The 24,230-nt window shown below is 34.1% G+C and overlaps 1 protein-coding gene across 3 annotated transcripts in view; it reads right to left on the minus strand.

The window, feature by feature from the left end:
- The window catches only part of Col11a1 (collagen type XI alpha 1 chain), a 210,341-nt gene that overhangs the window by 174,816 nt on the left and 11,295 nt on the right, over positions 1–24,230 (minus strand). For all 3 annotated transcript variants that reach the window (XM_027943110.2, XM_027943108.2, XM_027943109.2), the window contains exons 2-4: positions 13,441–13,608; positions 7,917–8,130; positions 424–586 (exon numbers count right to left, since the gene is read on the minus strand). In XM_027943110.2, coding sequence (XP_027798911.1) covers positions 424–586; positions 7,917–8,130; positions 13,441–13,608 — 545 coding nt within the window. The remainder of the gene's footprint in view (positions 1–423; positions 587–7,916; positions 8,131–13,440; positions 13,609–24,230) is intronic.

Genomic DNA, 24,230 nt, shown 5'->3' on the forward strand with positions numbered 1-24,230 from the left:
ATCTTTTTGCAATATGATCTTTACTTTACCTTGGAAATACTCACAAAGAACAAAGAAAGTCAGAATAGAGACTTGTACATTTCTCGAAATTAATCTTCCAGAGAAGGAAGAGAAGAAAATGTTCTTTTCTCCAAAGAAAATAATACAAAGTACTAAGAGTAGAGCCATTTGTCCCTCCCAGGGGAATAGTGTGCCTGTGTTCAAATCAACCAATCTCTGTAAAGGTTCCCCAGCCACTTCAGTCACCATTGTCTGGTCATTCCCTTAATAAACAATACAAAACATCACTGCTACACCCACAGGGTTAGAAAGTAGGTCACTCTTTACAGTTTTCAACTTTGCTTCATAACAGATATTGATCGTTACTGTTATTAACCTAGTTCATCTGCTTTAATAATATTCAGCTTAAAAGTTTATTTTTACCTCAAAAACTTCTTCATCCAAAATCCTTGTTCCAAAAACCGTGATTCCATTGGTATCAACAATTGATCTCTCACTTCTATCAAGTGGTTTTGTGGTTTTCTTCTTACAGTCAACAATCATTGTCACAGTTTTCTTTTCCACACTGATTGCTACCCGATGCCACCTGAAAAAAAAAAAAAAAGCCAGGTAATTCTTTTGTAAGCTTCAACAACATTGGCTGCCAATGCATTATTCACATACAGTATATTTTAAATTACAAAAGTGAGCTGAAATGGCTTAAAATGTAAGCTTACGAATCAATTGTTTAGCTGGTGACAACTTACTACTTACTCAGCATAGTGCTAGGTACTCAAAAAAAAAAAAAAAAAAAAAAAAAACCACTAGCAGCCTAAAATGCACAGCAGGGTTATCTGTCCGTGCTGATAAGGACATGCCCATTCTCTGCTTCACTTTATGTCACAGCAACAAAAGCATAATCTCACTGCATCCTGATGAAGGTATTTGATAGAGATTAGGAAGGGACAGGGTAGATGCAGTAGTTTCTATGTACACAAATGCTTTCTTCCAAAGAAAATGCTTTCCACCTACAAAAAAAAAATCAATCAAACCAACAAACAAAAAAGGACCTTCTGACTGAATGACTGCTCCATCTGGAGAAACTCAACGTTCGAACTGTAAAACACAATGCACTGCACTGTCTTTATTCCCGTTTATTTTAAGTGCTTTCAATTTCTTTTCCCACTTTAATTTCAAGACAGTTATAGATCACTACTGTGGGTAGGATCCAAGCCTGAGACACAGTATCTCTCCTTCTTCCCACTCTTGGCAGGAAGTGGGAACACTAAAAGAAAGCAGTCAGTGCCTGCTTACAGGGAGAGTCTCAATTCATTCTGCAGCTACTGCTCCAGCTAATTCAGGATGGTGATGACAGGCTTAGAGGGGGAGACATGACCAGCCCTTTGGAAACATATGTATCTTAGCAATATTGTGAAAAGAAGAGTTTATTAACAATATCTGGTGTTAACATAAACCACTAAGTAAAGCTCACTTGGATTCTGCAAGCCACTCTGGTTTTATATTTTATTTTTTTTCTCAAATAAAAAAGGGATAGATTAATATTCCAGAAGTGTCTAGGACTAGATCCATAAAATAAATTACCCAAAAAGATGTAGGGAGCCTTCCTAAAATGTCTGTTTCTTGATACTTGGCATGGCTGCTGATGAGGACCAAGTATATTTCCATATACACTTAATCTTTGGTCTTTCCACTAGCACATTCAACTAGCATAGGCATCTGCTTGGTTTGAATTGAGCAGATTTATATAAGGAGCCACTTAATACAGTGAGAGTAAAATTTACACATACTTCATGCCAAGCTGCCTGTGTCTTAACTTAAACCATTCCTACTGTCATAGGTATGTGCTTTTCATTAGCAGAAAACAAAAAAAGACTTCAACTGTGAAAAGCTGATTAGAACTCTAAATGGCATTTTTGTTGAATTAATTTAAGCTGAGATAATAATGAGACATCAAAATCACAGTATCACGTAATATTCAAAATACTGTTAGAAAAAAATAAATTAACACTTCATTTTGAAGCCCTTCTCCATTATTTCCTTTCTCTCATACATTTTTATAGTCAGAAAACTTCTCCTCGATTCTTATATTCAAAGTATAAACAAAATCCAGTGTCTCTCAACTTAGTCCAAGCTGTCACCTCTTTCACGTGGCTTCCCAACTGGTTGCTGTTTCCACTCTTTTGCAACCACAGCAATCTTTTAGAATATGAGACAGATCAAGTCTCCATCTTACTAAATAAGCTATCAAGTACTCCTGTAACAGGGTGTCCAGGCCCTCTCTGATCTCATGTCTGACTTTTCACACTCTGACTCCCTGGGTCCCATTCACACACTGCCTTCCTGCCTCCTTCCCACTGCTCCCCAGTGTTCTTCACTTTGCAAGAACCTCTTCCTCCACATCCCCTCAGGGCAATTCCTGCTCCCTGAACTTTGCTCAATACAACATTATCAAAAAGACTGCCCAGTCTAAAAGAGTACACTAAATACATCTATTTCTTGGATTTATTTTCATTCATAGAACTATCAGCACTTTGTGTATTTTTGCCTCTTCTGTTGTTGATCTTTTCTATTAGAATTTAAGCTCCAGGTGTGGAGAGACTTCACATGGGCTATTCATGGCCTCACCTGTGCCCTGTAGATGTCTAGTCAAGTGGTGGATAAATACTTACAGATCGAATAGCTTATCATCCTGAGAAATGTAGTTTAACAAATCGAAGTGTGCTTAAATACCAATAATTTTTGCATTGAAATTATAATGCTAGTTCGGCTCAACAAATATGTCACATTTTAACAATATCAAATGAATAATACAGTGCCGGCACGTGATAAGCACTTAATAAATTGTGATTGAATGAATATATGAATGAAAGGTGTTTATTTCACTCAATATATTGTCAGTAATGGTTTACTACTGTGATACATGTAAATATAACTATTGCTCTGTTTGATAATCAATAAAAATGTTTATTGAGCATTTCCCATGTTTTATTTTAATAGCTCATTCAAATTAAGCACTGCCTATTGTTTTCAAATAGAATGCTGGCCATGATAAATTAATTTTTTAAATTAAGAAGGCATCCTAATGAGGGTAAGCAAGATAAAGTAAAACAATGTTTGAATAATAAAATGAATTCAAAATGTCTTCCACAAATATTAAATATGAATTAATGCTGGGAGCCATTAGCCAAGTAGGTATGACAATTTCCTTGCCAGCGTACCCCATGTTGCTGACATGTTGCAGCGACATTGAATGTAGGTGACCTTGCTCAAGGACCAAGGCAGATTAGGGTGTTCCCGGTTTTAAGATAATCGTGTTTAGGGCGTTCCCAGTTTAGGTTCCAGGTTTAAGGTTTAAGATTATTCCTCCTGGGAATAGGGCGTATCCTGCTGCCTGAGTTCCCCTTGAGTTCTCACGGGATTCTGACAGTATATTTTGGAGATAGAAGCCCAGTGGAGGTGGATTTGGGCAGAGAACGTGGATTTGGGCAGAGAATGTGGATTTCCCCAGAACGTGATTGTAGAAGGCTGGTGTGAGTTCGGGAATAAAGAGTTGCTGTTTGAATCTACAAGCTGTGTGGTGGCTCGTGATTTTGTGCCCAGCCAGACTGTGGCATTTGGCGTCCCGTGCGGGGAATTTCTGAAGCTTAAAGGTAAGTGAAATTTCTCACCCTTGAGGAAGAGAGAAAGAATGGGTGAACATTTCAAAAAACAATGTGTTATCGTTTTGATTTATTTTGTTTTTATTTCAAGTTGCCTGTTCCTAGAACTTTCTCAGGCAAACAGGGGGAAATGGTTGACTCAAGGTTTGAAGTTGTTCGCCTCCGAGGAAGAAAAATTGTTAGAGGAAAGAGGCACCCCAGTAAGACCAAGAGCAGTTAGGACATATGTTGATACAATACAAAAATGTAGCCCATGGCTTTTTAAAGACGAGTTATTAAGTATATCAATGGGACCATCATGGTATCCTGTAGAAGGAGTTTTCTTCAAGAAAGAGATGGCTAGTTCTGTTTACTACACTTGTCTAAGATCTTGGTTTTTACAGATATCTGATTAATTTACAATGCTAAAGTGTTAAAATATCAACCACTAAATATGAAATCAAGTACTCTTTACTTATTAAGTTCCATAAGGTAATATATTTAAACATTATGTGTGTTTTCATAAATTGGTAAATGGAAAAATGTTTAATATTGCTTTGTGTCTGTGTCTTTGCTAAAACAAGTTTACTAAGTGTTAAGATTCTATCATGTGTAATTTATATACAAAGAGTAGAAAAATTTTCAGTTTAAAAAACATGAAAGTCTTTCATCTTATTAAAGTGGAGTAATTTGTCTAAATCAGAAATTTTATAAGAGTTGTTTCAAAATGTGAATTTATAAAAAGGGTTAACGGTTAAAAAAGAGAAAAAGATTCAAGATATGGAAATATATTTTAATATAAAAGGTTAAAGGAAAAAGAAATGTTTCTAGATGAGTGATAATCTGTGTGGTAAAGTAAAAAGTTGTAAAATACCATTTAAAAAGATTTTGAGGAAACTAGACTTACTTTAAAAGCTTGAGAAAGGAAAAAAGAAGAAAAAGGTATTTGTACATGGCAGATTGAGACAAAGCTTCTCAATGGAGTTAAAAAAAAAAAAAGCCTTTGGTTGAAGGGCAGCCATGTAAACTAACATTAAAGCGATTTAAACAGAATCTAAGCCTTGTTTAAAAGAGTGAAGCTGTAGGTGGTAAAAAAGTACATTTAAAAGTACAGTATAGATGATAATTAAAAGGCTTTAAAAGGTTAAATTGAAGGTGGTCGAGATACCTTCATGGCAGAAAAAAAAATTGCTTTATTGCATCATTCGAAGCCTAGTTAATCTTAAAGGCATTACTTTAAAAAAAATGGGAAGATAATAGGATAAAAGATACTTAGATAAAAAAGATTAAAAATTTGAAGTGAAAAACTTTAAAGACAGAAGTATAGAAAGTTAAAAAGAAAAAAGATAAAGAGGATGTAGAAAGATAGAAAAGATGTAGGAAGACAAGAATTTTAAACCCACAAAATAGGAAGAAAAAAAAAAACTAGGAGGAAAATAAGCAACTAAGGGTAAATATACAAACCTTAGAAAAAAAAATTAGAAGATAGAAATAAGAAAAAATGGTTGAAAATGTCAAGTAAGGTATTACAGATAGAAAATGCAAAAAGCTAAGACAACTATTAGATACAGACATATACTTATTAAAACAAAAAGAGGGAATTGGAAAGGGGTATATATCCCCCAAAGATAAACTTAAAATAACCCTTTTTACCCTAAACTTTTTAAAATTTAGATTCATCAGGACTTAGTGCTGCGGAAAGGCATATGTATCCAAAAAATGTACATAAGGCTAAAGTACTTTGGAAAGATATTCTAACAGGACAATGGAAAGGTCCTGACCCAGTGATTGTCTGGAGTCGGGGGTCTGTTTGTGTTTTTCCACAGGGAGAACAGCAGCCGATTTGGATTCCAGAGAGGTTAACTAAAACAATTTCTACAGATCGAAAAGAAGATGATTTGACTCAAATCCATAACAGCTGATATTCAGAGCTCCAGCTTGGCCATTCTTACATCTGCAACAGTGATTAACCAGTGATATAATTTTTATTTCCTTGCCAGCGCACCCCATGTTAATTGTGGTAGTGCTGGCATATCTTTGCTGATGGTGTCACCAGTGATGCAATTTTTCCCAAGGAGCCGTCAATTGGCTTGGTGTCGTGGCATTTCTGTATCCTCCTCCCTTCTGCTAGTGATGGTCTAAAATTTGGGGGCCAATGGCTTATGCTGGACCGGTAGTCAGTGACGGGTATGATCCAATTACAGTGGTATCAACCTAAGACAGGAGGCTGACGCCTAAAGGTCAGTTTTCCGATGACGGGTAAGAACCATATGTTGAATTGGACAACCTACCAGGCACGGTCCTTAAGCCACATTAACCTCACTCCCCCACTGGCACCAAGGCCAAATTTGGGGGCCAACAGAGGTGAGGCAAAGAACCTCACCCCCCCACTGGTGCATAGACCTATCCACAAGTATGGCTGTATGCTGGACCGGTAGTCAGTGACGGGTATGATTCAATTGCAGTGGTATCAACCTAAGACAGGAGGCTGACGCCTAAAGGTCAGTTTTCCGATGACGGGTAAGAACCATATGTTGAATTGGACAACCTACCAGGCACGGTCCTTAAGCCACATTGCTTGTTGTTTAATTAATCAGAAGGGGGGAGATGCTGGGAGCCATTAGCCAAGTAGGTATGACAATTTCCTTGCCAGCGTACCCCATGTTGCTGACATGTTGCAGCGACATTGAATGTAGGTGACCTTGCTCAAGGACCAAGGCAGATTAGGGTGTTCCCGGTTTTAAGATAATCGTGTTTAGGGCGTTCCCAGTTTAGGTTCCAGGTTTAAGGTTTAAGATTATTCCTCCTGGGAATAGGGCGTATCCTGCTGCCTGAGTTCCCCTTGAGTTCTCACGGGATTCTGACAGTATATTTTGGAGATAGAAGCCCAGCAGAGAACGTGAATTTGGGCAGAGAACGTGAATTTGGGCAGAGAACGTGGATTTGGGCAGAGAACGTGGATTTCCCCAGAACGTGATTGTAGACGGCTGGTGTGAGTTCGGGAATAAAGAGTTGCTGTTTGAATCTACAAGCTGTGTGGTGGCTCGTGATTGTGTGCCCAGCCAGACTGCGGCAAATTAAATTTTACCTTGGTGTTGGCTAATGGTCAAAAATAGAAACATAATGTGATATAATATTTTACTTTTCTATAGGATAACAATTTAAATTACTTGTGAAAGTCTATTTTTTTCTGGCACTGAGAGTTGGAGGTTTCTCTGGGGTCCTGACAAAGACAATGTATATGAATTTTTTTTTCCACCTGCACTTCTGTTTCCTTCTGTCTATAGCCAAATGTTCTACATCTGATAAAGCCATTTTAGGGGTTTAAATACAGCAATTAAATGTGTAGTAAAATTTAATGCACATTTGTTTGTGTTTAGTGGCTCCCTAAGCAAAAGGCAATCATTACAACACAGAATTCAGCAGAGTTTCAGAAGACTGTAGCTTGAGCCTGACTACCTAAATCCCAAAGCTACCTCTGCCACTTTCCAACTTTATGACTTTAGACAAATCAAATAAACTTTCTGTGACTTGGTCCCCTTATCTGTAATATTTATTAACATTATCTTCTTAAAGTGATTGTGAATAATTAAATAATTTAGCTATGTGTTAAGTGCTTAGAACAGTATGGACATATATCAATTATTAGATAAGGCGTCTATGATCACATATTACTATTATTTGTAAAAAAAAAATAATAAGTCAAATTAGATCATTCCCTACTTAAGATGCTCCACTGACTTCCTATCTCACTGAGAACAGAGTTTGTAGTCTCCTAGGATGTGTTATGCCATCTGGCTTCCCAAGAATTTTTCCACGCTCACCATCCCACTCTGCTCCTACCATGTTGGTTTCCTCCATGTTGGAACAAATGGGGCACACATTGGAATCAGAGGCTTTGCATTGGCTTCCTCTCCTCCTAGAATAGAATGCTTGTGATTCTCAGCATGGCATGTCCCTCACCTCCTTGACATGTTCCATTCCTACAGAGATTTTCCTGACATTACTTTTTACAATTGTTCTGCCCACTGTCTTTCCCCTTCCTCTTCATTATTTTTCTGTCACACTTATACCTATATAATCTTTACTAATGTATTTCTAAATATTTTGCCTGCCTAGACTGCAAGATAAATTATGCAAGGTAGGCATTACATTGTTTCGTTTTTTCACTCCCAGACCCTAGAAAAAACTGTATCACACTTCATAAATATTTGTTGAATGATTAAGTGAAAGTATTGTTTTCAGCATAGCTAACACATTTGGTCACTGGCTACTTACTTCCCATCAGCAATGTTAACAGTTCTGAAGAGGGGATAATCTTCTGGAGCAGGTTTTCCAGTGTGGTCTTCAAACAGAAAAACAGGGGATCTCCCAACCTCAACACCAATTTGCTGAATACCATGCTCATTATATATAGATAAGAGGAAAGATTGAATTCCTTTTTTGGGTTTTACTGTAAATAATACTGAAAAATCTTCCGGAAAAGTTCCACCTGAAAAGAGAAGTCCAATGTGTTAGAAATTCTATATTTCCAAATTGTTCTTAGATCACAGCATTATTTTTGAACTTCCTATGTGGCCTTGATGAGTCATCTAAATTCAAAAAGTAAACAGTTTAATAACCAAATGGGGTGGGGGGGCACTCTATGACTCTATTAACTTTCCATGTAATACTGATCCAAGTTATTTTCAAACTTTAAAGTCACTCATTTAAAGCATAATGATTATGAGAAATTGAGTTCAAAGTAAGGAAACACGATCATGGTTTCAATACAATATCAAACACATAACAGTAACTCTTGAAACACTATTTAAGCACTAATTTTGGCAAAAGGTCTGTATTTTCTGACTGTGTCTAGTCAGAGGCATTTTAATGACATTATATGAAGATATTATTTTCATCATCCCTTCAAAAGTTCGAGTTTTTGATACCACAAGATGCAGTTTCACATATAAGAAGTATACGTATTTATCAATGAAAAGTATTGGATACTTAGCTAACTTGATTCTAAAGTCATGAAGACATACTGTCTTTTTTCCATATATATATATATACATATATATATATATATATATGTATATATATATATACATATATATATGTATATATATATATATATACGTATATATATATATATAATTTTTCCATATATATATAATTTCCATATATATACATATATAATTTCCCTGTATAGATGTATATATATAAAATTTAAACTCTTACTATCCTGACATATAAGTAAAACAGGCAAAATTATTTGAGGGATGAGTTTAGTTTAAAAAAGATGTCCATTTGCAAAACAGGTGTATGTGCATGTATGATAGATAATACCTGGACCAATATTAAGAGTTCATGTACCATCCATTGATTGTAAATTCTATTACAGGGAGTAGTATAAAATAATAAAGGCATTATGAATGTGCCTCTCATACATTCACATTCAATTACAGAAGATCAGCAATTCCACTTCTAAGAATTTACAAAGAGAGGACACTTGTATGTAAAGATAGGATGTTGTCATCAAAGCACTATTTCTAATGACAAAATATTAAAATGGGTTGCAATGGCTGAGACTGGTTAAAAAAATACAGATTATCCACATAATGGAATCCTATGAAGCCACTTAAAAGAATGTAACAGATAGTTTAGCAATGCCCTGTTTTAAAATAAAATGCCTGAAGATGTAGATCAATGATAAATAACCCTAGTGTTCAGTCACAAGTATCAGTAAACAAATACATAAATAAAAGCATGTAACAGAAAGATGTTTGATTAAATGGAAATTATTTAAAATATATTATGGAAGGAAAAATAACAAGCCATGCAGACACATTTTATGCTAAAAATATGTGCATAGAATAATTAAGCAGAAGGTTTTGTATCATATCTCTGCCCTTTGACATTCTTACTATGTGTTCTTGGTAAATAACTGAAAAACTTCTTAGTTGGTTTTCAAACCATTAATAAGATAATCTGTCCCACCAGGATGTTCTGGTAATTAAATAAGAGTATATCACACCCAAAAGAGCAATCAATGTGGGCTGTTCTGCTCTTCTCTCATATATATGTATATATATACATATACACACATATACGTATATACACATATATACACACATATATATGTATAAAATATATATTTATATAGTTAAGTGAAACTAATACAAAACACAAAATTGAAAAAAAATGTGTAAAAATTTTCAATGCTGTCACAGCAAATCCATCAATCCATCTATCTAGTTCCAATTCAATTTACACATCTAGTTTTGTTCAATTTCATTTATTTTTTAAATTTTGTGGTACTAGGGATTGAACCCAGGGCACTGTACCTGCTAGGCAAGCGCTCCACAACTGAGCTAAACTCCCAGCCTTCAATTGGATTTAAATATCACAAAAACATACAATTTTACATTTATGGAAATCAATAGAAAGAAAGTAGTCATAGGAAGAAAATGGAAAGATAATAAAACAAATCAACTAACAAAATGCTGCCAGGTGCAATGGTGTACACCTGTAATCCCAGAAGCTCGAAAGGCTGAGGCAGGAGGATCATGAGTTCAAAGCCAGCCTCAGCAAAAGCAAGGTGCTAAGGAACTCAGTGAGACTCTGTCTCTAAATAAAATACAAAATAGGGCTGGGGATGTGGCTCAGTGGTTGAGTGTCCCTGAGTTCAATCCCCATTAACCGCCCCCCCCCAAAAAAAATGCTTATTGCCAGCTCACACTATAATTATACAGCTAGGTAATCCAGCCCAATATTGAAGAAGGTCCATGGCAAACAAACTTTTTCTTCAAACAAATACTTCAGAATACTAAGAACAACAAGACACTGTAACTGCATCTAAATTTTTCAAAGATTTTATTCAGTGAAATAAATTGATATTAAAATATTATGAGCTAGTGGAAAATAATGCCTTGTCCATTATTTTAGACATTTATAAAAATGTCTACATAGAGAATAATACCTTCATACAAGACTAAAAGAATGAAAAATTTTAATTAACCATCCAATATATACACCTTAACTTTTGAAAATCTCTGGCTTCTTACTATACAAATCACTAAAATCTGTCCATTAAAATGTCTATTTCCCATTTTAAAGTTAAACATTAAGGATTTTAATTGCAATCTTTAAGTTCTGACCTTTCAGAAATAAAATAAGCTAAGAAAATCATGACTTGATGTCAAAATTTTCAGTCTAACCTAGACACCCACCTTAGTTTCCTTCCTATGATAATTAATATTGTTCATAACTTAGTGAATTAATCAGACAGATATTAGTTCCACAACAAAAATGCATTCACTGGAAATGTAAAATTTCATCAGAAATAAGTGATGAGAATTTACAGTAGAGATAAAATATGGGGTTTTACATTTTAGTCCATATTTTTAAATATATAAATAAATTAAGAATAAAGCATGTTAAGTGACTTGTTAAAAAGTGCTATTATTCCTTACTGTGTGTTTATAAAAGTCATATATATATGTAATAATAATCTTGATATATTGTTAGTATAACAAATTCAATAGTGATTGTTAAACCAAGCTTTTAAGATCATTAAATGTTGCCTCCAGTAATACATGTGAAATGAAAAAGGCATAATAACTTTTTAATATTTTAATATTACCCTCCTCTGATTGTTACAAAGATATAGATCAATATATGTAAAGATTCTTGTACAGAGTCTGTTTCATGGCATGGGCTCTAAAGGGCTTCCATTCAGCTCCAATTTTCAGAAATTTAAATTAAAGTTTTCAAGTTGGGACTTTGAAAGACACATACCTTAATTCTACCAGGATATTTTAATGACTGTATCCAACCGACAACTTCTCACTGCCCCATTGATGAATACTAAAGTTTCCAGTCCTTCCGCTTATTCTTTAGAAAAGAAATTGCTTTTATATCTTCTTATAATGCATGATAGTATATTCCAAATATATTTTTCAAAGATGTTTTTTTACTGCTTTATAATTAATATTTACTATTTTAATATTTTTAATGGTAATCTGTTGTGACTAATTTTTACTATCATTTTGCATAATGGACAGAAAACTCTACCCTCCAGAATGGCAAGCTTGTAATCATTTCCATGATGTTACCTATAATATGTGTCTCTTATCTGAAATGCTCACTGTTAGAATCATGCCTCAGATTCAATCATGTGAGAAGGAGTAAAAACATTCATATAGTTAAATTCTGTTAATTGGAATGGAAGAAGATCCTACAGACATAAATTATTTTCTTTATGAGTAAAACAAGATGACATATAAAATTAATCAAATTAGCTAACTACCATCTGGAATGCAGATAAAAAGACCCTGATAATGACCCAATTATAAAAAAAATATAAACAATAACTTCATGAGTATTTCTAAAATATTTCTATTAGTCTACATTTTCTCTGCTTTTTCTCTCTTGAAAATTCCTATCACTTTTTCTATTAGAAATGCAATAGGAAATTAAAAAGTAATGACTTTTACTATTTGAAAAATTTAAATTGGATTTTTAAAATATGCTCTAACTTAATTTTTAATTTTTAAAGCCAGAAATTTTAGGCTTCATTGTTATACATACATTGTAACTTTTGTTTATCACAAATAATAGCAAAGCACAAAACATATTGGAAAATTCAATGAACAATCAAAATAAATGAAATATACTTTAAAATGTCTTTGCATGAAAAGTGTGCTTTATTGTTTTATAATTGTTTAATTCATTGATTCATATCTTTCTGTTAGTAAAAGTTTTATCTAAAAATAGAAAATTTAAATCTCTTGAGATCGAGAATGTATAGGACAATATGAAGAAATTAATTGTAAACTGCTGCTGAGAAGATTCTAATGCATCAGAAATAAATTTTGATAATATATGAAATATTGGCCTTGGAGAAAAACAAATGTGGATTAAATATTGATCCCTCTATAACTTGGTCGAGTCAGCATCTATGAAACTGTTTCCTCCTCTGTTAAACAGGGATTAGGACACCTAACTTAAACTTATAAGGATAAATAATTTGTCATGTATCAACTGCAAGTAGGTGCAAGGAGCTACCTGCTTAGAAAACTTTATACTCAAAAATTTTCATCCACCATTCAATTCCCTTTTCCCACAGTATCATAATTTCTAGATAATTAGTGTTATGAGATCAATTAGTACTTTCATAGAAGAAATTATTTACCATGTATTTTTCCATACCATTATGAAACCCTGCTAGGTGAAGTCTTAGAAAATCTCTAGTCCCAGAACTCCCAGTAACTATGAGATGTGACTAGCTTTTATTATATTTCAGATAAGAATAGCATGCAAAGTTAATGCAAAATTAATATCTACCACAGAAGTGTTTCTTTCAACAGAAACAGTATTAAGTATTAGTCTTATGAAAATACACATTGATTATGTCTAAATCCACATGCCTATTAAACAAACTAGTCAGTAAGAGTAAGGTCTCTTTCCAATTCCCACTTCCCCAATGAAAAAGTTCTACATGATCACATACAAAAATGGAATAGTCATAAAATGCTCCCTTCGCATTCTGTCATGTTGAAATCATGAATTATTAAGTGTTAAAATAAGCATATTTTCTGTGATTGTGCTGAATTAAAAGATTGGCAATAATTATTTTCATTTCATCACTTTGGTGATCACAACGTATTTGATATATGATCAAATTATATTTCAACCTATAATTGGGTACTATATAGAATGGTAAAAAGAAATAGTCATTAGCAAAGAAATAGTCGAAGGAGACTTAGTAGTAACAACAGTAGCAGTAATAGTAGGACTCACAATAAACTGAACATACCTGGAAATAACTGTTTAGTTGGGGCACTGAGTTGTGCTAGCTTTGAAACTCTGTAAGCAGTATCTGAACCTTGAGAGTTCTTTCTGTTTGTGCAAAATCCTGTTGTTTTTGATATTCCCTCTGGAGAATTGTGAAAATCTAGTGCTTTAAGTACATCAACTGGAGCAGCTGAAAAATAAGTTTAAAAAATAATTAAAAAGACAATCTAATATAAAATGGAATATTTTAATACAGAAAAATATTATGTCATTCCATCCTTCAAATCTACTGTTTACCTACCATACCTCCCCAAGCATATGGGTGAGTGTCTATGGAGTGGGATTAAAGATCATAATAGAAACCATATGAACATTCTCAAATGCAAAATCTAGAATAAAGTTATGAATACACAAAATTGAAGGTGTTGGTATGTGTATTTGAAATTTAATTTTGTCTATATAGTATATGTGTGTGAATGTACATGTATCTGTGTCTGTGAGTATATATTAGGTATCTATATATAGATTTTTACCCTCTAAATTTGTAGTTATTTTATGACATTGCTTTATGCTTCACAGTGGAAACTGAAACTCCTGGAGTTGATTGTCCCCCCCACGTAGCCCTACAGTATTTAATGTTACTTTTGATGGAAGCATCCATTTCCCAAATCCAATTCATTCTATCTCCAACTACTGTGTAGAGTCGACATAAAATAAGTTTGGAATCTTAAACTTTCCTTTTCCAAGAGTGTCTTATTTGGATAACCAGCTTCAATGGTATAAAACTCACATACCATATAGTATACAATTCAATGGTTTGTGGCATATTATACTATCTCTTTTAAATTACAGTAAAATATATATAACATAAACATTTCCCATTCTTCAATTCAGTAGTCATAATTACACTCACAGTGTTGTGCAATTATCACTATTATCCATTTCTGAAACAGTTTTATCACTCCAAACAGCAATTTTGTAACCACCATGCAATAATTTCCCATTCCCATATCTCTTCTCCTACCTCTAGTAAGCTGTAATCCGCTTTATGTCCCTATGAAGTTGCCTATTCTAGAAACTTAATGTAAGAGAAACTAAACAATATTTCTCTAAACATAGAATTAAAAATGATTCATCAGCAATTTCACTACTAGGTACATGCCCCAAAGGCTCAAATTCAGGACTTGATGAGGAGTTGTATGCCAATTGCAGCAGTTTCATAATAACCAGAGGTAGAAAGAAATCAGGTTTCCTTCAAGGTATGAAAGCATTAAGTTCTGACACATCAAATTATCTCACTACCACACTGGAAACAGACCATGAAATAAGGAATCAACTACAACCTAGATGAACCTTCAAATCATTATGTTACATGAAATACAACAGACAAAAAAGGACAAACTGGATATTTTTGACCTTCGAATTCTCTGGTCCACAGCTATACATTATTTAATCCAGTAAGTCAAAACATTAATTGATTAGTGTAAATACTGCTATAAAAATGGACTATGGAAACTATATTACTCAGTGTACTTATGATCTACAGGCTTTCTGTATGTGTTCTAAAAAGAATATTGAAAGTAGGCCATGTGCTGAACAATGTGTCACTCAGCATGACTTACATATAGTTCTTATGTCACATATTATTATGGTTTGTATCTGAATGTCCCCCAATAGCTCATGTGTTGAAAGCATGAGTCCCGATTATCAAGGTTCATAAGTGGGATTTTTAGACAATGATTAGGGCCTAATTCATTGGCTGGATTAATCCACTGTTAGCTGAACGGACTGTAGGCAGGTTGCATATGGCTAGAAGAATTAGGTCACTGGAGGCATGGCGTTAGGGACTATATCTGTACCTCACCCTTTCTCTCTCTCTCTGCTTCTCAGATCCCATGACCTGAGCAGCTTGCCTCCACCATACCCTTCTGTCATGATGTTCTGCCTCATCTCAGGCCCAGAGGAATGAAGTTGGCCAACCAGGAACTAAGACCTCTGAAACTGTGTGCCCAAAATAAACCTTTCCTCTGTTAAGTTTGTTCTTGTCAAGTATTTTGGTCATAGTGGTGAAAAAAATGACTAGTATATATCTTTAAATTCTAATTGGGGAGACACTATTTATGTTCCAGTAACTATATAAGAGACATCATTTACATTTATATAGGTGTAAATAGCACTATTTGCCTCATTTGTGTCTGAAAGGAAGAACGAAGGTTATTGATTGGAAAAGTTATAGTAGAATAGAACTGTCATCACATTTCAGAACACAATTTGCTTCATAAACATATTTTTTTCTGGGATGACTTCATGAAAATGGGACTGACTTTGGAATCAGGAAGTACCATTACCTTAATTTAGCATACCCCATGAAGTAGAGGCTGACCTACAACAGGATTTTGTTCTTTGAAAATTACAATTTCAACCAATATTTTTACAGTAATTATCAATCTGGCATAGAATGCATGAATGAATGACTGAATTTTGGCTTGTGAACATTGTGCATCTTATCTTTTCCTTAGTTCATTACTTTTTCAGAAATACTAACTTCTATATTTTCAAACATGTGACTTAAGCTTTATATAACTTGCCTTATAAAGTATGATAGATATAATTTCCTTTAATAATGAAGTTCTTCTACCGATTACATCAAGCTTCTGAATGAAAATCCATACACTATGCGGTAGGACACACATTTTTCCAAGTTTAAAAAGAAAATGTTTTTTTTTATAGAAATCAGACATTTCAAAGGGATCTTTAACTCTACTAAGTATGGTATTCTTTAGTTCAATTTTGGAATTGTTAAAAATTATAATGTGTTTGGAATCTTTTTTTTCACTAGTCCCTGTTTACAATGGCCATTTTTTAAGCCAGTGGAATACCTGACCATTCTTCTTGTCTAATTTTCTCTTATCATTAAACAAAGAAAATAGCCATTAGAGTAACTGCCACATCCAGACAGCCTAATATGCATGCAATGGTCACTAGACTAGGTCCTTTAAGGGCATGGACCCTCACAAACCTACTTTTGTATCCCCACGCTACAGATGAGAGAATTTAGGATAAAAGAGAAAATTCAAGATAGTTCTGAGATCTATGTAAATATCAAATGTATGCTTTTTCCACTGCAACACCCTCACTGCTATACCCACAAAGGAAAACTACAAAAAAAAAAAAGACCCACAACATACACATAATAGTCTAAAATTATCTTGAGCCAGTTAACTGATTCCTCATGTTGATATTTATTTTAAATTAAACTCAATTCATGTTCCAGGATATAAATTACTACAAAGGAGAACGTTAATGAAAGCCACAATCTTATCTGCTTATTTTATTTTATCTTTGTGAAAAGGCATTTTCAAAAGCAGAGCTGAATAAGACTCCAGAACAGACATGAACACAGCCATGAAGTCTGTAATTTAGTGAAGAAAATAATGCAGCCCCATGGTCACGGTCAAAACTAAGCACAGGTAAACAGCATACCAATGATCACAAATTTCCTTTTCTCTATAATATCTCTTAACACAATGACCTTTTCCAAAGGCACAAACTTTGTCACATTTGTTCCTTTCTGCTCTGAAATTAATGTGGTAAAAACACAATCTCCATACAGAATTCAAAATAAAGGTTCTCCTTTTAAAGTCTGGCAAAGTTCTTGATACAGTCCATGATACAAAACCATAAATCTCTCCTCAAAAAATGGTAAAAAACAGGCACATATTATAAAGATTTTAATTAATTTTTTTTTCTGAAAAGGTACATCAATTCACAATAATGTACAGTAATTGAGCTAATAATATATAAAACTTTTTAACTGAACTAAATAATAAATTAAAGCCACTTTGAAATTCTGCCTGTTATTTAAAACTCCTTAAAAATCCTAGTATTTAATACACTATCATAATATGAATTCTATTGGTTTACACACATGTGTGCGCACGCGCACACACACACACACACCTACACACACACCAGAGAACTTTAAATTTTGTTAGCAGAAACTTTTTTTTTAAGAGAGAGTGAGAGAGGAGAGAGAGAGAGAGAGAGAGAGAGAGAGAGAATTTTAATATTTATTTTTTAGTTATCGGCGGATACAACATCTTTGTTTGTATGTGGTGCTGAGGATCGAACCTGGTCCGCACGCATGCCAGGCGAGCGCGCTACCACTTGAGCCATATCCCCAGCCCAAGAAACTTTTAAGATTAAAGTAAGTAATTTTTTATGCAATATACATAAAAAATGAAATTTCCAATATTTAAAGAAATTTTAAATGCCCTTAATATTTTCATTATTTCTGTTTCTAACCGATATCAAAGACCATGATTAAACATTTCTGACGTATCCAATTCAGTATATTTTGTTCAATAATATCTTCCTGCCTTTTAATGCATATCGTTGGTAAATTTAAATAGAAGAACAGTATATCAGAGCCCATTACTCTACTACAAAGGCCATTTGCTATGGTTTGGAGCTTGAATGTCCCTCACAGACCCTATTGGGTGGTGCTGGAAACTTGAGGAGGTGGGGCCTAGTGGAAAAAAGTTAAGTGACTGGGGGCATGATCTTGAGGGGGATTTGGTACCCCAGTATCTTCTTCTCCTTCTCTCTTTGCTTCCAGCTGCCAGGAAGTGGACAGATTTTCTCTACCACATACTGTAGTCATGATGTGCTGCCTTGCCTTAGGCCAAAAAATGATAGAGCCAAATGACCATGGAATGAAGCCTTGAACCAAAATAACACTTATCCTTCCAGTTCCATCCTCCACTGCATGTCCCTTATGATCTCTCCTTACCCCCTAATTCCATCCTCAATCAGTGCTCTTACCACACTGAAGCAGACTTTCTGGAAGCCTTCTCTCTTGTAAATACACATATACACACACACTTGAATTACATAAAATGGTGGTTGAAAGTGAAACGTGTGGAAATATTTAGAAGCAACTTTCTCTGAAGGTCACAGGCGTGTTTAGTCATAAAATTTAAAAATTTAAGGCCCAAATATATCCTCTCTATTGCATTCCGTTGACTCTTGAATGTCCTCGCTCAGTCATCAATCACTTTGGTTGTGGGTCTCTGGTCCTTTTTTCCCTGTTATTTCAGCATCCCCACAGATTATTGGTCTAACACCTCAAAATGCTTTGACTGTTTTTCTTTATTTTCTCGTCTAATCTTCTTCACACACTTCCATGACAGTAATGAAGGCAGCATGACGTGGTATTAAAGAGCCTGGCTGCTTCTTAATTCCATTAGTATCTATATGATTTGGACATATTACCCAACGGCTCTGTGCCTCAGTTTCTACATCCGTAAAATGAGAATAACAAAAATATTTACCTCAAAGAGCTTCTGCCAAAACAAAATTTTATTTGTTACAATGTCTTTGAATGGCATAGTGGTCGGGGAAACTATGCCTTTGGATTAAGATATTTTTGCTTCCTATCTTTATATGGTGCATAAAATAAAAATGGTTTTACATTTGTCAATAGTCAAAAAATCAAAATTATGCATAATATTTTAGGAGATGTTAAAACTATATGAAATTTGGGGCTGAGGATATAGCTCAGTTGGTAGAATGCTTGCCTTACATGTACAAGGTCCTGGGTTCAATTCCCAGAACCACACACACACAAAAAAAAATATATGAAATTTCAATTTCGGCATTCATAAATAGATATTTTATTGGGACAGAGCCACACTATTCATTTATTGTTCATAACTGCTTTCACAGTATGACAGTGCTGCACAGTTGCAACAGAGTTTGTATGGCTCACAATGGCTGACATATTTATCATTCAACCTTCTTATGCTGAGTCCTAAAGGCTAACTAGGATTAATCAGTGAAGAGGAGAAAGAAAGAAATGGCAATATGACAACACAGATACAGCAAGGTACGGAGTTCAAGGAAAGGAAAGAAGTCATGCTTGTCCAAGACCAACATTAAACACGTTCAGCTGTCCAAATTCTCCTTAAACGTACCATGCTACTGAAACCTCTGGACAAACATTACACCTCTGTCATAAATTCACTTGCCATAAGCAAGCCATCTCTAGGTCAATAGAAAAGACATACCAGGGCCTCAAAAATATTTGTTTCATACATTTCCACTCCACACCCCCAGATTTATTGTCCCAATTGGAATAAACTTCTTTCAGTTTGTAAAATGTACTTTAATCTCTTTATCTTCCTTCATTGGCTATGAATAGTTGACTCATTTTTTTAACCCTGTTATTAGAATAATTTGGAGCTGGGCATGGTAGCGCATTCCTGTAACCCCAGCAACTCAGGAGACTGAGGCAAGAGGATCCTAAATTCAAAGGCAGTCTGGACAACTTAGCCAGGCCCTAAGCAACTTAGCAAGATTCTGTTTCAGATAAAAAATAAAAAGGGCTGGGAATGTAGCTCAGTCACAAAGTGCCCCTGAATTCAATCCCCAGTACCAAAAAAAAAGAAAGAAAAGAAAAGACAGAATCACCTGGAGAGGTTTTAAAACATATGGATGCCTGTGTCCCACCCCAGAATTAACAAACTGGAATGACTGTGGTGAGGCCCAAGCATCATCCATGTTTTAAAATTTTCCCCGCTAAATATAATGTGCAACCAGGGATTAAAAACAGGTAGATTCCGAATTAGTCAATGTTTTGGTCTAAACCTAAGTATAACATTTTCTAGGAAACTTTTACTTTCCCAGGCAATGGCACTCTCTCATAGTAGCCTATATTCCCCTTGAATAACACAACGTTATTTCATTTTCCTAATTTTATAATCATGACTCCTCACAATATGGTTTTGGACACAATCTAAAAAATAATACGATTTCTTGTTATTTGAACACACTACTTAATTCATTTCTTTCTCTCTCTCATAGTTTATTAACATTTGTCTCCCCTGATAAATTGTTAACCCTCTGATAGTGAACAGTGATATTCATATTCACCGTTGTACTGCCCAGGGATAGAAGTTGAAACACAGAAAATAATCAATAGAGATATATTTCACAAATAAATGAATGAGTAGCTACATTCAGCTTCTGAGTTGAAATATCTTTCCCATCAATCTAAAAGGAAAATGAAGAAGGTTGGAAGTGATTTTAACCAATAATAATTTGAAGAGATTTCCATGTTCCATTCAGGTATGATAAGAAACAGGTGTAAAAAGGCCTTTCTAATGTGGATGTTGTCTCAAATTCTAGAGATTCACTTACCCTCACCTTATACCTCACATCAAAGGCAATATATGAAAGGTATCATCAAAGAAAGGAATGGAAATTTTTTTAAAGGATTCTAAACCATCTCCTGCCCAGTCACAAAATGCTTTGCTGCCCCAGGGGAGTATCAAGAGTACTACTATGTGTATGCGATAGGGAATGTAGGACTGAAAAGGAGAGAGAAGTGATTATTCATTGTAACTGACCTACTAGCAATGCACTACTCTCTTTCAAAATCATGAGATCTCTTGATAAAGAATCTACAACTTGGGATCTGACAAGTGTATAAGTAGCAATCGATATGTCAGTTTCTGCAGTTTGAACTGCCCAACTTCTAACCAAGCTAAGGATTTATTTTCTGTATGACTTTGGGTAATTACTAACCCCACCAAGAATTAGTTTTCTCAACTCAACCTTACTTTGAGAATTAGATATGATAAGGAATTTTAATCTCTGAGAAAATGCAAAGGCAGTTAATTATTGTGTCTAACCCATAGTAAATAATGCCTGTAATGCAGGCTACTCAGGAGGCTGAGGTGGGAGGATTGCAAGTTCAAGGGTAGCCTGGGCAAATTAGTGAGATCCTAAAATAAAATATAAATAGCCCGGGGATGTAGCTCAGTAATAAGAATGTCCCAAGTTCAACATTCAGTCCCCAGTACTGCAAAGAAAAAAAGAAAAATTATTACCTGGAAACTTCAATCTTTCTGGACACATAGTTTCAGTGAGTACCTTCCACATCTCCACATAGCTATAATTAACTTGATTCCTGTTATCTATTTTCTCTTGCGAAAATCCCTTTGTAATAGAGTAGAATACTGAGCAGTTTACTATCTCTAAATGTACATTACATGCTATGCAGGAAAATTATGTATTGCTTAGCAATCTCCTGGGCATGCTCATATTGAAATTATTATGCTGATATCGTTAGCATTTTCCTTTTATTTTATGTTTGCATTGATAGAGATTGATAAAACATAAGCATAGTAACCCTGATGTGAGTTATTTATTAAAAAATTTAAAATTTAATATATAGTATTTCCTCTGGTACTATTCTTTCACTTATTTTAAATATACATATCACTTATAAGAGTATGTAAGTTTACCTTCATAAGATCATGTGGGCAAATAATTTCAATAGAAATCATAGGTGTTTCCTATGTCCCAATACAACCCATTTTAGCTACAATGGCCAGAATTATTATTAATATTCTGTAATCTAATCTTCATCAAAGCAGAACAAAATGGAAAAAATGACTTGATTAAATACATTAGAAAACTGTAATGTTATATGAGAAACTCATAGTTGTACAGTTTACATTAATTACTCTTGGATATGGGACATGTTCCATACTACTATTTAGAATTCAGTTTTCCCCCATAGGGTTTTATAATCAAATAAAATGTATTGCCATTAATAAGACTATGTTTTCTTAATATATTTCATTGTACATACACACAGAGAGATAATACAAATATTATATATATAGGTATCTCATAGTTCTAGATTTTGACAGACATCTTAGAAGAAAATGAGTGTCCAATATTCAAATTGAAAATGTCAAGGACAATGGCAACATAAACCAGTAACATGGAGTGTTATGAATTTTATGATTAATTTCTCAAATCAAGCACCTGGTAAGCCTATTTGCACTGTTCTGAAAATACCAGCTTTAAAAAGTCAATTTCACAGTGAAACCCACAGTTCAAAGGTCTTTTTTTAAAAAAAAAAAGAACCAGTAAAATATTCTGAAATAGAACTAATGAAAAAAAAGTGACTCCCACAAAAATCATTTGAATCCACATCCAATTATGGACTATTTATTATTCTAATTTTGACCTATCCAGAGTTGAGGACAATGCTAAATTTATCCTTAATAAGAAACAATAAAAGAATTTTTCTTGACCATCAGCTTATGGGTACATGTCCTTGACAATATCTAATTATAATTGCTTTCTAGTTCTTTAGCTGAAAATGTCTCCTATCTACTATCACGGTACCAACATCATTGCTCTCTTAAACCAGTGAAATAAAGTAAAGTTAGCACTACAATTTACAGCCACCATCTCTTATAACAGCTGGATCTAGGTCCATGGCATCTATCAAATAAGAAAAGTGCCTTTGTATGTGGGATTTGACTGTCACAGTAACTATGTGAAAATTATACATACTTTAAAAAATTAAACTATGCTGTGGAAATTATAGGACATGTGTGACCTAAATTCTGCCAGCATCTAAAAATCCAAATAATTTAAGGCAATATTTGTACTCCAAAATAAAATAATTCAACATTTAATTCAAATTTTTCTGTAAAACATTAAAACAAAATCTCCGTAACTTAAATACATCATTATTTTTAATACAGTACAAATATCTGAATAGTACATGGGATAAAAATACATCGAGAAAACAGCACAAAGGAAGGTTGTAAAGGTGTGGAGTGTGATATCAAATAAAGAAGGCAAGGAAAACACTCACTGAAAAAGATTATTTACATAAAGTCTGGACAGTCACAGGGGGCTCATATACCTTGATGTTTTTGAAAAAAAAAAGATTCTAAGAAAAAATAACAAGTGCAAAGAACTAGCATAAGAATTGGCTCAGAATGTTGGAAAAAAATGTAAGAAGACATCGTCTCATCCAAAAGATGTAAGAAGGATATAAAAGGTGAGGTCAGCGAAGTGAGAATGAGGGTCTATTGAAGGTGAACTATATTCGTCCAAGGACGTTTGATTTCATTTCAAGTGAGATGGAAAACCATTGAAAAGTTAAAGGGGAAAAGGTGATATGAACCAATTGTTTCTATGACTTATTTTTTTCAGAGCAGGTTTAGCTTCATAGAAAATTGAAATGAAGGAACAGAGACTTCCCACTCAACTTATTTTATCAGACCTCTATGACTGCTGTGTTGAGACAAACTGAAAGGGCACTAGAACAGAATCCTATAGCAGTTAGGAAGTACTTGCAATCCTCCACATGTGAAATGATGACTTTCTTGGACTGAGCAATGAAGTACGGGGTCGGATTCTGAATATATACTGATGATTGAACAGACAGGAGTTGCTGACAGGTTAAATATAGGCTATGAGAGAAAAAGAGTCACAGCTGACCTAGTTTTTTTACTTGACCATCATGATCGATTGTGTTGCCATAAACAGATTGAGAAAACTGAAAGAGACAGGTTTTAGGAGAGGAGTTTGAGATGACTTAAATACCACTAGGGCACAACTGAATAGAGAGTCAACTATGCAAGTATATATATATATATATAATTCAGGGGAAAGATCTGGGTTAAGTAAAACTTTATTATTAATGATACAAAGGTTAAAGTTTATTCAAATCTGTAATTAATTAATTATGGTATTACCTAAAAACTATTTGATGTGTCTTCCCTGAAGGAAAAAATGCTTACAATAAATACTTTGTCTTCTCAATTAAAATAGAGAACATAGTCTAATATTAATCCTTAGAAATTAAAAAAAAAAATCACAAATGTTATCCTATGATACCGTAATTTGGCTAATTGCCAAAACTGTCACATAAGATTTAGAGATGTTAAGCCACTTCTTTTTGTCTTATAAGTTTTTATAAATATGAAAATACATTAG

This window comes from Marmota flaviventris, chromosome 10 (genome assembly GCF_047511675.1).
Source record: "Marmota flaviventris isolate mMarFla1 chromosome 10, mMarFla1.hap1, whole genome shotgun sequence".
Lineage (NCBI taxonomy): Eukaryota > Metazoa > Chordata > Mammalia > Rodentia > Sciuridae > Marmota > Marmota flaviventris.